The sequence below is a fragment of the Peromyscus californicus genome, unplaced genomic scaffold, assembly GCF_007827085.1.
Source record: "Peromyscus californicus insignis strain IS unplaced genomic scaffold, ASM782708v3 Scaffold_17__1_contigs__length_78620276, whole genome shotgun sequence".
Classification (NCBI taxonomy): domain Eukaryota; kingdom Metazoa; phylum Chordata; class Mammalia; order Rodentia; family Cricetidae; genus Peromyscus; species Peromyscus californicus.
The window spans coordinates 70,990,545-71,006,726 of NW_026294469.1; the positions used below are offsets into that span (position 1 = coordinate 70,990,545).

The window sequence follows — 16,182 nt, forward strand, 5'->3', positions numbered from 1 at the left end:
GAAACAGCTTTGAAGGATGAGCTGCTGCCAAGATAAAATGGAAAGTCCATTTCACAACCCGGGTGTGGTTCTTTGAGGCAAATGAGCAGAGTGCAGCTGCAGTGACAAAGTCCAAGGAGTCAGTCTCTCTCTCTCTCTCTCTCTCTCTCTCTCTCTCTCTCTCTCTCTCTCTCTCTCTCTCTCTGTCCTTATTCTTGCTTCACTGATACGTTCAAACCTGCTTTTGCCTACACACCTTTTATTTCCACCTTTCCAAGGATTTGGAAGTTCAAAATCAGTGAGGAGGCAATAACCACGGATACCTGGCAACGATGGCCTGTTGAGTGTACTGGGTTTACCCACACAAGCTTGCCTACCTTGCAAGTGGGAGGGGACACTGGGAGATCCCACATATTGGAGATCAATGTATATTCAGAAAGACATCTGCACTCTTGATATATTGGTGTTATTGTTTTAAGCAGAGATGGCCTGTACCTCAAAGATGGGCCTTGACTTAAAGCCTTTAAATTAGAGACCACTCAGAAGTGTAGAGGGCTATTGTAAAGGAAGGGAGCCAAGACAGCTTTGTATTACACAAAACTAAAGCATTTGCCTTCAGAAAGAGATTGGGAGTTTTGATCACTTTATCCTATTCCTAAAATGTGGACTACTTTTTAACTGAATAAATATCCTTCCACGAGTTATTTTTTTTTTTTTTTTTTTTACCATTCTGGCTTACATAAGGCATTTTCGTGCAAATATATAAAGTACTTTGAGCAAATCCCTGCCATACCCCTGTCCTCTGGTATCTCACACCCCCATTTCTGTTCATCTGCTTAATGCCGTAGACAGTCTTGCTTCTGTCTCATGTCATCTGTATGATTCTGTGTCTCTGCATAAAATCTAGGACCCACAAAAAGAGAGAAAGCATGTGGTGTTTGTCTGAGACTGACTTAAATTGCTTAGTGATGAGTTCCTTTAAAGCTCATGTCAGTCCTGAAATTCACTGAGCAGCACCACACTGCAGTTGACAGCACCAGGCTGAGCCGATCCATCCCCCTCTCTTCTCCCCTCCTGAAGGGACCATCCTTCCCACGCACTTGGCCAGCTGAGGCAGCCGTAGCATCCAGTAATAAACAGCCAGGTATCTGTACTCCTAAAATAGAAGCCTGTTCGTCCAGTTGCGTAACAGACCTCAATAAGCAGTTTCAGAGCCACACTGAGTAATGTTTATCCCGCTGTGACTTCTCGGTGCTTAAACAAAATCCCCAGCACATTCCTTTGCATTCATTATTTAAGGACCTTTGCACTTTTAACCACACCCCAACGTGATCTCCCAATCGCTGTGCTTTAAGGTAAGATGTCACAGGACTCAGCCAAGGTGTTTCCACAGGAAAGTGGCTTTAGAACCGCATGAAGCCAGAGTGCTCTGCACAATACACAGTACACTAAAGCTCTCACTTGGCACAAACCTGCAAACAGACCCTTTACAAGTGTTGGCCATTTTTTCTCTAGTCTTTTCTTTTTCCTTTTCAGTGCTGGGAGTGGAATCTGGGTCCTCTAATGCTAGACAAATGCTCACCACTGAGCTGTAGCCCAGCCCTATGGGTGTGTGTGTGTGTGTGTGTGTGTGTGTGTGTGTGTGTGTGTGTGCGCACATGCATGTGCATGTGTGTTTAGCATCTTTACTAAGATGTAGTTCATACACCTACAGACTGAAAATGTTCAATGCAGTTTCAGGGTGTGTGTGCTGCCATCACAGCATCCCATTTTGGAACACTGACTCGCACAAACCACATCTGTCCCTCAACTGTCACACCACTCCATCCCTCAGAAGCCACTGGTCCTCTGTCTCTATATTCTCCCATTATAGTAGATCACAAGGACAGAAGTATCTGGGTGGCCTTTTGTGTGTGACTTCTTCCCCAAAGCATTACGTTTTGAAGATTTGGTCCATGCAATCCCCCATCCCTCTCTCTTGACTACAGTTCCATTGTTGAGATAGCTTACGTTTTAATTACCTGCTTATAGGTTACTGGGTATATGGGATGCTTCCTCCTTCAAGTTATTATAGGTAATGCTTCTGTGGATATTTACGTGTTTAGATAGACTCATGTTTCATTTCTGTCAAGAATGCACCTAGGAATACAGTTGCTAATTTATTGTTCACCTGTGTTCAACTTTTTGAGAAACTGTAAAACCTTTTCCACAGCAGCTGCACCATCTGACATGCATAAAAAATGGGTCTGAGGTCCTATCATACCCCCCACAGCTCAGTTTGAGGTCACATCATACACCTCCCCACACACTCACAGCTGGGTCTGAGGTCCCATCATACCCCCCCCAACAGCTGGGTCTGAGGTCCCATCATACCCCCCACAGTTGGGTCTGAGGTCCCATCATACCCCCCCCAACAGCTGGGTCTGAGGTCCCATCATACCCCCCCCCCAACAGCTGGGTCTGAGGTCCCATCATACCTCCCACAGCTGGGTATGAGTGTCCCATCATACCCACCCCCACAGCTGGGTATGAGGGTCCTATCATCCCCCCACACACAGCTGGGTCTGAGGTCCCATCTGACATGTCTACCAGCTGGGTCTGGGAGTACAGTTTCACCACACAACCACAGCCAACCTGGTGTGTAAGACAGGGTCTCACTGTGGTTTGGATGTGAATCCCGCAGGGATAATGGTATTGGGCATCTTTTCATAGTCTACTGGCCAGACACATTACCTTCTTTGAGAAAATGTCCTGCACCATCTTTTTACATTAGACTTCTTTGTGTTGTTGATTTGTGGGAGTTTGTTACAATCTAGATGCTTGATCTGCATTAGATAAGAGATTTCCAAATATTCTCCCCCACTATATACAATCTCTCTCTCTCTCTCTCTCTCTCTCTCTCTCTCTCTCTCTCTCTCTCTCTCTCCACACATGAGTGGTTGCATGTGTACTTGGGTACATGTACATGTGAAGATCTGGGGACAACCTCAGGCCCACTTATTTTTGGGGACAGAGTCTCTGACTCGCCTGGAACTCGCCCTCACTGAGTAGGCCAGGCTGACGACCAGCGAGCCCCAGGACCGTCTTCACTCCACTCCCATCGCTAGGACCACAGTTGTGCCCACAGTCCGCAGCCTGTCTGTTCTTCCTCGGTCTTTCATCTTGCCCATTATTTATTTTATTTCATTTTTAGTTTCCATAGAGTCTCACCTACCCAAGATCTCTAACTCTGCTCTTGTTTTTCAGATCAAGACCCTCACCCAGGTGGCCTTTGTTTTAGTAACTAAAGTCCCCTCTCACCCCCAGCCTGGCTCTGATGTTGTCATCTGACTCTGCTCTCAGATTCTTTCAAGAGTAGAATTTTATTCACTCCAAGAAAACTAATGACTCCCGAGTACATTAGAAAATGAACATAGTTTCATTGTCTAGTCTTCTTTTTCTAGACTGAGCTCCTTGCCAGAGGTGGGTTCACCCCTGAGAAATATTTGCCCCTTATTGTGACTTGAGATGCCAGGGGGAGGGCATAGGACAGAAGCAGCTGCTGAGCCTCTCCATCCCCAAAATGTCACCTGTACCTGATGTGGGAACCCTGGCCCAGGGAGGACCATACGTGAGGATGACCTTCTCTATCCTCAACTTTGGCCTGATGGGGAGGGGCCTACCCCCTGGCCAAGCTGTTGATGTTAGCTCAGTGTCTTTTTTAAACATTATTTATTTATTTATCTTTATTATTGGACACATACACACACACACACACACACACACACACACACGCACGCACGCACGCACGCACGCACGCGCACGCACATGCACATGCACCATGACTCAGAGGTAGAAGTCGGAGGGCAATTTTCAGGATTCAGGTCTCTCCTTCGATCCTGGGATCCGGGAACCAAATTCCTGCTGTGTGAGCCAACTTGCTCGCCCTTAGCTGGTACCTTTGTTATTTATCTTAACTCAGTGGAGAGCCAGAATAAGAACAGAATCTGCTTTAGAGAAAGTAAAGTCTGGTGTGGTGGCACAAGCTTGTAATCCTGGCATTTTGTGGAGGTAGGAGCATCGAGAGTTCCAGGTCATCCTCACCTGTATAGGGCATTTGAGGCCAGCCCTCTATTCGAGAGAGAAAGAAGAGAGGGGAGCCGGGACAATAAATTCAACCTTTCTTTTTTTAGAGCTTTTGACTAGCACGCACAGGACTTTTTCTTGCGCTGATACTTCAGTACTTTAATGATTTCAGTTTGTCATCAGATTTAAATTTTAAAGCGTATGGAGTCTTTCCATCCCATAATACCCCAGCAGGCATGCATGGGCTGCACACATAGGCTGTGGGAGGGTTCTGCGTCATATGGGGCTCAAGGAGCTACTTCCTCATGGAATCTAGAGCAGCCGAGGCCCAGAGGTGTCCCCAGGGAGACCTGAATGGGAATTTGGACTGTGTGAAGGAGGAAGGCAGAGACAAGAAAGAGACACGCTCCCCTGGACTTCAGTGTGTCCTGGAAGGCAGGGGTGGCTCAGCTTCCTTGTCTCTGATCCCAGGTGCTGACAGTGGACACTAAACTATGTTCCCCATAGTGGACACAAAATTATGTCCACCACAGTGGGTATGAATTTGGCCTCAGGCCGCCCTGCCCCACTCTGCCATGATGACTGATACCTCACTTCCCGACATTGTCATAGGCTTACCCACAGTGGCTCAGCAGCCCTTCCACCTCAGCGCCCCAGGGTGGCAGCTCTTTGTTGACATCTGTTCTCAGCTAAGCAGCCCTAGGCCTTTGCTGTTTGTCTTAGAGACCCTGTGTTGGCTTGCCTGGTCACTTTGGGACCTCTCTTCGGCCCCCCTCCCCTGAAGCTGAGCCTGGAAGTCAGGAATGGCCGGCTTCCTCCAGGGCTGGGGAGTGTGCCCCGTCTCGGGCATGGGGTTCCGAATCTGGAGCTCTGCCGGTTTCAGTGATGCAGGTCTCTGACTCACCTGTCGACTCACAGGGTTGCCTCTCTGGGAAGGCCATGGTAGGGGTGCCCTGGCACAGTCCGGGTTCCACAGCCCTATGACTGAGCACATGTCAGAGTTCCCAGCTCTCAGCCATAGGCAAGGCCAGGAGCCAAGAGGTCTGAGATGAGTGTGTGCTTGCGGGCTATGGCTCCAGCCAAGGCACCCAGTGACCACTGGAAGGGGGATAACAGGATCTGCCAGCCAGAACCCACTGGACAAAGAGGGCCAGAGGGGGAAGCTTTGTCACTATCCTGAAAAGAAGAGTCCCACACCCTCTTTACCCCAGGGCTAGTAGATGGATCACTGCTTATGGAGACTTGTGAGAAGACCAGCCCCCTGCCCCTCATCCTCTTCATCCCAGATGTAGAGAAGGGAGGGTACAAATCTCATAAGCTCTGATGAATAGTCTTCATATAGTTTAATGTTTATTCTCCCCTGATCCCCTGAAAAAAAAACATTTTCAGGCACTCATGTTTGTTTAGACATTGTTTGTTTGCAGACAGGATCTCATGTGGCCCTGAACTCACCGTGTATGTAGCCAAGGACAACCTTGAATTTTGGACCCTCCTGCCTGTACCTCCTCAGTCTGAGATTACACGTGTGTACCACCACACCCTGTTTGTGTACTACAGGGGATCGAACTCAGGGCTTCATGTATGCCAGGCAAGCACTCTACCAACTGAGCCCCATCTCCAGCCCCCTAACATTTATTTCTACATGAAGTGACGTTGTCAGAACACATACACAAGCTAGACTTGTCTGCCCTGCTGGCTGCAGCTGTGTGGTCCCCTGTCCAGCCTCCCGGGTCCCTAAGTGAACACCCCTGCCCCGAATGTTAGCTGCTGCTTTGGGGCTTAGGTATTAGACATAGATGCCTCAGGGTAGCCAAAGTTTTGGCATCCTAGATGGCAGGTGAGAGCTTCACTTCTGTCCAGAGCTTGATCCTTATTGACCCATTGGGTTCTAAGGGATTCAAAACTCTCAAAATCCATTCTTGCGTGTGTTTTCTAAGTCGGAGAGTCTGTGTTGGCCGTGGCTCAGAGTTCAACACACAACCGGTTCTTCAGTGCGCTGCTCTGTGACATGTCCTGACATCACTGCTCCCCTGAGTGAGTGTTCTCCAGTCTGAGTCAGAACACTGTAGCATCCTCCCCTCCCAGAGCCTCTTCAGCTACCTTCCAGAACTTTATACAGGATGTAGAAACATGTCATCTGACCATTCCCCCAAAATTTGTCACCACCAAGCCATTAATCCTCCAAAAATGCAAGAACAACCTGCTACTGGTGAGTGAATATCCCTAGACACGCTGTTGGTGAGCGTATACATGAGTGTATGTGCACAGGTGTGGGTGCCTATGTGTGCACCCACATGGTATGCCAGTGGCTATACCACCTAGATGCCTTTGGAAGCAAGTGACGCTCCTCTGTGGTGGGTGTATCACCCAGGTTTCTGGACACTGATTACCAAGGAGCATGTGACGGGGTGACTGGTCCTGAGTCACACCAGGATCCTCCGCTGTGTTTGCTGGCTCCAGCTCCTTCCCCTTTGTTCCTAGTCTGGGGTCTCATGAAGACCCACAGTGAACAGCAGGTTCTGGGAAGGATGAAGTGGAAGATGGGCGTGAGGCTTAGAGCACTGGTCCCACCTCCCAGACCTCACTCAAGGCCCCCTCAGAGCCCATGGGAAGCTGCTGCCTGACATTTGAAGGTCAAAGTTCATTGAAGTTTCTCTTTCATGTTTTTCTCACAGAGAAAATGAGACCACTTAAGGGCTTGTGATATGTTAGGAGTCTAGAAATTCCTTAGCATCCAAACTCACTTCTTCTTTCCCCACCATCTTTGGCTGGGTGCCAGCATTCATCTGAGGCTGGCTGTGAGGATGGGTTAGCTTCTTGAGGCTTCAACAGCAGTCACATAAATCAGAAATTTATGCACCAGACTTTGATCTTACCAAAGGGTTGGGCACCTGCTGGCTGTTCCGAAAGGCCAGAGGGATGTCTCCCTGCCTTCCCTGGCTCCAGGTGGCCCCGTTGTCTTTCAAGTGTCCTGGCTTGTGTCTGTGTCACCACCGTCTCTCCTGCATGCGCTTCCCCTGTGACAAGGATGCCAATCACCAGATCAGGCCACACTAGACCACCGTGATCCCCTAACTTCCCTACCTCTGTGAAAGGCCTGATTTCCATGCAGCATCACCCAGACACCGGAAGTTAGAACAGAGACACATATTTTAAGGGACGTGGAATGCACAGAAGGGAGTGAAATGGAGCCGTTAACAGAGTTGGAGCGAATTTGGGGAAGGTGACAGATGCCAAAGACCCTAGGAATAAAGTTTGTTGAAAAACAAAAAAGAGGCAAGACTCATTACCAAGTGAAGCAGGAAGTGTAATGGATGTGACTATCCGGTAGGAAGCTCCGTGTGCCTGTTAGTGCCAGCCCCAACAGTCACGTGTGAACGTTGGCAGCTAGTATGTAGGTTAACCGCATAGACAACATCAGCTTGTGGGATAGTGGCTGTGGGGAGGCTTGCAGGTGTGCCTTACCCTTGGTAACACAGACTGTGAGCATCCACAGCCTTGGCCATGGCTCTCACCCATCTCATCCATGACCAGTCAGACAGATGCTGCAGCTGGGTCCTCCAGAGATGAACCACCTGGCTGCTGTGGGATGTTAGCATCCTGCCACCCTGCCCCTGTATCACCACCCACCCAGAGCACATGCACATCCCTATCACCAGCAATGGAGCACTGCAGGTCTGAACCTGACTTTAGGTTCACACATCAGTCGAGCCCATCTTCATTGCGTGCATCAAACTCGGTTCCCACTACCTACCAAGAGTCCTCGTGTGGGTGGGGTTTTGGGGAGTTCTAGGAACAGGAAATATCAGGTGATTTCCCAGCAGTCACTCAGACACAGCCAAGGACCCTGGAGCCCCACCTCTGCTTCTACAGTCCAATTTGCTTCTCCTGACAGCACCCCATGCATCCTGAAGATAGGATGGATGGGTGACTAGTTGGGGCGCCTTTTGGAGGTGGAAGCAGTTCTTGGACTTGCTCTCTGGCCTCGCAGATGCAGCTCACCCTCACTGAGCAATGCTGGAGCAAGGGAACAGAAGACCAAGAAAGGGGAGCCAGGCAACGCCATCCTCATCCCTACCCCACCCCCACCAAAAGATAAAACACAGAGCCAAGCTAATCAGAGCAACAGGCACCAGGGGCTGGTGTGTCCGGAAGACGTCCACTTCCAGACCATCTCATTTATTAGAGCAACAGTTTCTTTGTACCAGGCAAATTCTAAGCACTTTGTGTAAATGAATTCCGCTAATACTTACTTCTGAACACCATGCCAAGCAATATTAGCATCTCCTTTCTTTTATAGAAAAGGACACTGAGGCACAGAGAGGTCAAGTATATGCTCAAGGTAACGTGGCTAATACACAAGTCAGTAGACACCAAGCATCTGACCCTAGGGCTTGTTATCTCGCTGCCTACCCCCTGGTCCCCACCCCTTTGAGGAAAGAATGAGAGAGAGGGGGAGAGAGAGAGAGAGAGAGAGAGAGAGAGAGAGAGAGAGAGAGAGAGATTGTGCATCTGACATAGACTGAAGGTCCTTAGGACAGGAGGGGCTGAGCTGGGAGCATAGGAGCTGTGCCTTGGGGGCAGGTGGACAAGCACACAGGGTCCTGGTGATGCTGGGTCTGGAAAGGGTGGCAGCCTGGTCTCTCAGCTGCAGGAGTTTCCCTGCCCATAGGTGCTGTGGCTGTGAGACGTCACCCAGAGTTGGCCCAGCACCAGCTAAGATGGGAATGCACAGGAGGGTCTCCAGGGCAGCCCAGCAGGGTTATCATCATAATGGACAAGGGCCCCAGAAGTGGCTGTAGGCTGGGGCAAGCCAGCCCCGGGATTCGCTTTCTGAGGCCTGCAGGGAGATAGGAAGGGGAGCAGGATTCAGTGCTACACAACCGCTGGACTGGGTCTGAATTTGATATGCTGCATGAATATGACACATTAAAATTAACCAGTGAGATGATTACACACACGTAAAGAAACGGGACCCTATCTGCTCCCTATACTTGTGAGTAAACTACAGACTAAACATTTAGACTCAAACACAAACGTTCAGAAGCCAAGTGTGGCGATGAACCTCTATTATCTGGCACTTGGGAGGCAGAGGTGGGAGGTTGGCCACAAGTTCAAGACCTGCCTACAAGTTCCGGACTAACCAGGCTGTATAGTGAAACTCTGTCTCAAAATATTTTTTTTTTAAAAGCAAGTAATGGTGCCCCTGCTTGTAATCACAGTGCCAGAGAGATGGAGTTGGGGGATCCCTAGGGCTTGCTGGCCAGCCCGGCTAGCCTGATCGGCAGTCTTTCAGCCAACGGGAGACACTGTCTCAAAGAATGAGGTAGACGGTTCCTGAGAAAGGACACCCAAAGGTGGCCTCTGGACCTTCACACACATACATGTACACCCACACAGACACACAAAATAAAACAGAACAATTAATATAATTAATTAATATAAGCGTGTATCAAGAGCTTCAACAGGATCCCAAAGAGCAGGCAGAGAAACCACCCTCCCTACCTCATCCTGTCATCCCCAGGAGTACCAGGCCACCGAGTCAGGGGCAACCCAACCCTCCCACAGTGGGCTTTTCCCCACCTCACAGGAACACAAGGCATCTCTGAGGGTTAGCCTTGGTACTGTCCCCAGAGTCCTGATAAGCTCCTGATTAGCCTTACCTAGACTTCAAAGCTCTGGAAGCCATTTGAAATCCAAGAGTGCCCACACAGGCAACCCATCTGCCGACAGGAATTGCCTGGCCACTGTACTCTATCCAGGCTGACCCTGGCACCCTCTCTTGTGAAACCCAGAGCACACGTGTGCGGTTAGGCAGAGCACGACCCCTGTGTTACCTCACCTGAGTCTGACCCTGAGCTGAGCCCCACCGTCCACTTGAAGACAGTGCATGAAGATCGTTTTCTTGCCAAAAGTGTATCTGCATGTGTCTAACTGCGTGTGTTGTGTGTTGTCTTTTTCCAGGATGGTGAGCTTCCCCGAGGAGAGGCTGAAAAAAAGAGAAGCGTGGGCAAACTTTCTCAGACAGTCTCGGAAGACAGTGACGTGTTTGGTATGTAGCGGCACACAGGGGATAGCCCCCTGCTGTGCGTGGACTCAGTCCACGCATTCTCGCCGGGGATTCCCACCCTTCTCTCCAGGATTTTTGTTATTGGTGTTGTTTCTGGTTTGGTTTGGTTTTGTCTTCGTGTGTGTGTCTGTGTGTTGCCACATGTGACTACGAGCTTGCGTGCGACACCAGGCATGTGTGGAGGTCAGGGGACAGCCTCACCCCCCCACCTTATGTGAAACAGGATATCTTGTTCACCACTGCATGCATACCCCAGGATAACTGTCTATGAGCATCCAGAGGGCCGACCCCGCCTCCATCCCCTTCTCTTGGCACTGGAATTACAGGTGTGCACTATTGCGCGTGGTTTTACATGGATCTAGGGATCCAAACTCAGGTCCCCACATTTATGCAGCAAGTCCTTTACCCATGGGACTATCTTCCCAACCTCCATCTTCATTTTTAAACATCTGTGCAGTGGTGTGGAGAACAGGCCTCCTCGCCACCCTCCTGCAGACCCCTCTCCCATGTGACCCGGGATTCCATTTTATTTTGTGTTCAGGTTTGCTCTCTATAGCCCTAAGTCAGTCTCTCTCTCTCTCTCTCTCTCTCTCTCTCTCTCTCTCTCTCTCTCTCTCTCTCTGCCAGCTGGTGGGGACATCAGCAAGTCCCCACAATGTCCTAACAAGGAAGTAAGCTTGCCAAAGCCTTTACACTGCTGTCCTTGGGCTGGCTGCAGACGGTGACTCAGCTGATGTTGGGAATAACTGTGGTCTGTGAAATGCTACCTTCCTGTTGCCTCATGAATACACATCGCCCTGCACGTGGGTTTTCTGTTTCTTCCTACTTCTCAGAGGGGACAAACACCCTCATCTGATTTGTGTGGAATGTGGTTGAGTTATCGCTTCCATGACGTCCCTCCAATGCGGGCTCCCACAGCAGCTGGCCCGTGCCGAGGGACACTGCTGTCTTCCTTCACTTAGGGAGACAGGGGAAGGGGAGCGTGGCCCAGAAGAAGCCAAGTGCTAAGAGCCCACTGTCCCAGAGGCAACAGCAGCCAGGCCCTGCAGGGATCATAGCCCAGGCCATGCAGCTTCGGTTTCAGGGTTTCGGTCACTCGAGGCCAGCAACCCTGGGACACTCCCTGTCCTGGCCCCCAGTTGCTGATGCAAAGGCCTTTCTTCACACTTCCCCCACCAAGCAGTGCCATCTACCCTGGTGTTTTGTTATTGCTCATTTTGATTAACTTGGTTTCTTCAACATTCCTTCCTTCTGTGCTTTGTCTTTCTTGAGCAAACACCATGTTTGAAGAGTGTCTGGGAACAATGCGACCCTAAGACTGAAAACCATGTCTATGAGGTAGAAGTGTGGGGGATGCAGGCCAGCAGGGCCGGGCTTTCCCGATTTCTTTAGCTGTGTCCATTTCCACAGGAATTTCTTGGGGTCAGTCCTGTCTTTAGGAACTGGGGTGTTCATTTTTTTAGTAGCTCCTGGGGCCTGGGCAGAGGGAAGAGTAGAAGACACGTAGTGTGGGTACATGATGGCAAGATGCGCAATTTAAAATATTCAGGGCAAGGCACAGTACAGAACACAATATCAGCCTGTACAATGCTTAGGGTTTCTTGTGTTTTCCAAGTATGGACACAGAACTAGTGTGCATCTGTACACACAGAGGCACATCAGAGGTCCCAAAGAAGGCGCAAAGTGTGTATGCCTGGCCTTACGTTCTCTTTAAGCAAGTGTCATTTTTAGTATTAGTTGTGCTAGGGATTGAGTTCAAGAGTTGAATGCGTGCTAGGTGAGTGCTTTACCACTGAGCTGTGGATCTAGTCCTAGTTAATTGCTTTTCAGCTTATTTATAATTGTAGTAAATCATACACACCATCATATGTGTGTGTGTGTGTATACACACACACAAAATGTATGTAACACATGAACTATATGCTACAAAGGCCTCTGTGAGTCCCCTCTGTGAATTGTGTGAATGCAGATTCCTGAAGCTGTGAGGTGGCCTGGGGGACAGTTTCCTGGCTAGAAGGTGGGAGCCAGTGGCAATGCAGAAGTGACGGGTCCCTCCACAGTGACCTGGGACAGGAGTGCCTGCGGCATGAAGGCTGTTGGCAGCTCCCACACTGCAGCCTGCAGTAGGATCCGAGTCACCCTCACGCACACACAGCTCACTCTGATCCTGCGTGAGTCAGAGCCCAAGGGCGTGTTAGGATCCTGCCGCCTTGGATGTGCTAGGTTCTCACAATCCTGAGTCAGGAGGCCGGGAGGGTTTGTGTACCCTGGGTCCTCAGCCATCCCGAGTGACTCCAAGGAGGACCTACCTGGTGAGCAGCTGAGCTTCTGCCCTTGAACTTGATAACCTTGTCTGCTGCCCTTCTCTGGCGTCTGCGGAAACTCCGGCGTCTGCGGAAACTCCAGGCTAAAGATGAAAGAGGACAGATGGAGAAAGAAAGCTCAGACGACCTTGGCTGGGTTTTTTGTTTGTCTGTTTGGGACTTTTGTTTTTGTTGTGGTGCATGTGTGTGTGTGTGTGTGTGTGTGTGTGTGTGTGTGTGTGTGTGTGGTTTATGGTGTAGGTCAGATGTATATGGATGTGTGTGTGTGGTGTAGGTCAGGTGTGTGTGTGTGTGTGTGTGTGTGTGTGTGTGTGTGTGTGTGTGTGTGTGTGTGTGTGTTGTGTGTGTGTGTCCTGGTAGATGTCAGAGGAGGGCAACCTTTTGGAAGTTGACTCTCTTTTCCAACACGTGGGCCCCAGGGATCTAACTCATGTTGTCAGGTTTAGTATCCATTGACTGTGACCAATTGAGTCATCCCTGAGGGGAGAATTCTTTATAAACTGATGGTGGTGCAGACATGGCTCCCAGTGAAACCAGCCCCCGCCACTTCATAAGCACCTCCCTAACTGCCCAGTAGACAGGAAAGCAAGCCCTTATGTTTTGTGAACCATGGGCATCTTTATGCTCTCAGAGAACATTTCATTTTTTACATCAGAAGAACAGGTAAAGCATGTAGAAGATAGTGAAACCTATCTCGCTAGCAGGACACACACCGAGGATACTGGACATCATGGTGGGGGTGGGGTACTATTTCCATTAAGAAAGAGCCCCTGGATGGGATGAACTGGACACGATGGAGAAGTTTGCAGGCAGGGTTGACTAGGCACACACGCTACGCCTGATATCTCTAAGCCGCAAACTAAGTCAGTCAACTGAATCCAGACACACTTCCTCTGGGCCTTTTCCAGGCCAGAGGCACTCCTTGGTTAAGCAGCAGTGTGTAAGCCTTGAGACTTTATGGTAATGGGTAAAATACCACTGAAAGGTTGCTGCAGTCTCAAGGGAGTGTCAGCAGGCACAATGCTAAATCTCTCTCCCTGTCTTCTTCCTCTGACAGCATTGTGGTTACATGTCAGGCCTGGTTGCCTGGCTACCCAGGAGGAAGGAAATGTTGCAGGGCACAGTAGCCTAGGGAACTAGGTTGTCCCCAGTTTAAGGAACCAGGCTATTTTTCAACCGGCCAGTTTTTAAACTTTGTTGAGCGACACACCCACACACATGTCACATACCATCCTGTCATTTGAAGGCCATGGAGAAGAAAGGCCACATGCCCCCACCTGCTTCCTACCAAGCTCTCAAAACAGGGCTGCTACTGGGCAGGCCCTCCCTGAAATGAGCAGTTTCAACATCCATAATTTACTCTAGCTATGTGTAACAGTCACCAGAAGAGGGCTCCACTGCTCTGTAGGAGTGACTGGTTCCAGACTGTCTGGGGCCAAGGGAACAGCTTGACATGTGCACCAGCTGCCCAAGCTTGATAGGTGGCATGGGCAAGGATAGCTTAATCACCGGGTCACACCTCCCTTCCTCAGCTGCCCTTATCATTTCACGTGTGTGTCAGAGACACACACAGGTGAGCTCAAATCCTACTGAAAGTTACAAGGATGTTCAGGTGATGGACATGGACCTGCATGTGTTCAGTGTTGAAGGAAAACATATTCATCAGAGATGTTTACATGCACCTGTCTCTCTGTTTCCCATAGCGTGAGTCAGCCTACAGTAAGGGGGCACACTGGAAGCAATAGGTTATCGAAGACTCTGATGCAGCTGTGGCCATCATGACTGCTGTGGTGGAGTGTCCCCTTTAAGTGTGAGATTTGGCCACCCGCATGGGCAGTGGCACTTTGTGTCACATGGGATGTGGTAGAGCTGTATGATTTTTGCCCATCTGCTTCTTAGACTCCTCAAATGTGAGGCGGGGTCAGGCCACCCTGTGAATGGTGAAGTCTCCTCATGTGCCCAGGCAGGAGGAGGTGGCTATCAGCTCCTATTGATATATGTTTATTTAGGTTTTTAATGTTGTTAGTTTTATTTATTTTATGCATATGGGTGTTGGCCTGCATGGGTGGATTTGCACCATGTGCGCATGCCTGGTGCCTGAAGAGGTCAGAGGAGGACCCAGGAGCCCCTGGAACTGGAGTTATGGGTAGTTGTGAGCCACTATGTGAGTGCTGGGAACCAAACTCAGGTCCTCTATAAGAGCAACAAGTGCTCTTAACTGCTGGGCTATCTTTCCAGCTTCATTTATTTGGTTTTTAAGACAAGATCTTCCTCTGTTGCCCAAGAACTCACTACAACCCTCCAGCTTGATCCTCCTGAGCCCTGTGCTCACTGGTGTGTGTCATACAGTCATGTCAGTTCTTATAATTACAAAGAGTTTTACACAGACATTTTAAATGATGCCAAGTTGTGTTGAATGGGTGCTAAGAATTTTCCAGCTTAGATTTTTACTTGAGATGACAGTTACATGGTGGTCATTGTCCACAAAATGTCATGTCAAATGGCTTCTTTATTGGGATAACTATCAGTCAAAGCCTTTGCCTTCAGTCAACAGACTGTATCTGACCCACGGACATAACTGGACCTTGCTGAGCTAGGGAGTGGATGGGTGTCTCAAGGCACAGGGATGCAGGTCCCATGCTGGGAAAAACCGAGAGATAGGTAGTCAGTGCTCCCAGATGCTGAAGCCCCCTCATCCCCTGTCCCACTAGGAATGGGTGATGAGTCCCAGGAAAAGGACAAGAGAATGTTGTCTAGGGACAGAGAGGCTTCATCTGGTTCACTTGTCAGCTTACACTCTCCTCAGGCGTTTCCATTTTCCTTCTGTTAAAGAGGTGTCCACTTCCATCCCAACACTGAGAGGGGCAGCGAGGGAGCAGGTGGCAATCTGGATGTCTGAAGCACCCCTGTAATCCCAGTACTCAGGAAGTTGAGGCAGTAAGACCCTGCTGACAAACAGACCCAGAGGGCAGCCATGTCGATGCTGTTGCAGGTCTGTTAGCATTTCTGCTGATCTCCATCACCCATGACTAGGAAGAAGTGCCCATTTGTGAGTGATCCGAATGCCAGAGAAGAACTGAATGACTTTCGGTGCTAGTACCTCATTAGTCACTGGCCCCCAGAATGTCCTAGTAAAAATGTCATTTATGAAGAATGCCGTGAATGTGGCTTGGAATGTTGTAGATATGTCTCAGTGTGATCTGAGTTCAGATCCATCTACTTTGACCACATCCGTCATTAAGTCCCCTCTGAGCACTTTGAATGTGCCTGCAATATTCTAGGGTGGGGCCAAAGGGGTCAGGGGTGAGAGGAAGCAGTAGAGCGATGGAGGGGACATTTTTAACCCACGTTGACACATGAAAAGCAGAGCTGGTTTTTGCTGCTGTTGTTGCTTTTAAAGTACCAGATGAGCATTCTGTTGTAGAGAGACCACCTCAGTGGGAAGATGCAGAGAAGCTAGGAGACTTTGCAAAAACAGCTGGGAAGAGAGGGACCGTGCCTCATCCAGAGCTCTAGCTGAAAGGACAGGACAGGAGATGAGGAGGAGAAAAGTCTCCTCTCTCCACACTTAACCTCCATTTCTGAGATGGAGTCCCAAGGTGTTCTCCAGCACAGCCCCACCCCCACGCCCAATGTCTTATTTCACTCAGCTTCTTCATTTGCCTGCTTAGTGAGGACCCATGGAGCTGCATTTGCAGGAGTGAGGTCTCCCTTCTTGCAGGGGTGTGGCCTTCAGCCTCCTGC

The 16,182-nt window shown here is 49.6% G+C and overlaps 1 protein-coding gene across 3 annotated transcripts in view; it reads left to right on the forward strand.

Annotated features, from left to right (window-relative positions):
- The window catches only part of Mbp (myelin basic protein), a 109,997-nt gene that overhangs the window by 32,930 nt on the left and 60,885 nt on the right, over positions 1–16,182 (forward strand). For all 3 annotated transcript variants that reach the window (XM_052742680.1, XM_052742682.1, XM_052742681.1), the window contains one exon: positions 10,009–10,096. In XM_052742680.1, the coding sequence (XP_052598640.1) occupies positions 10,009–10,096 (88 nt within the window). The remainder of the gene's footprint in view (positions 1–10,008; positions 10,097–16,182) is intronic.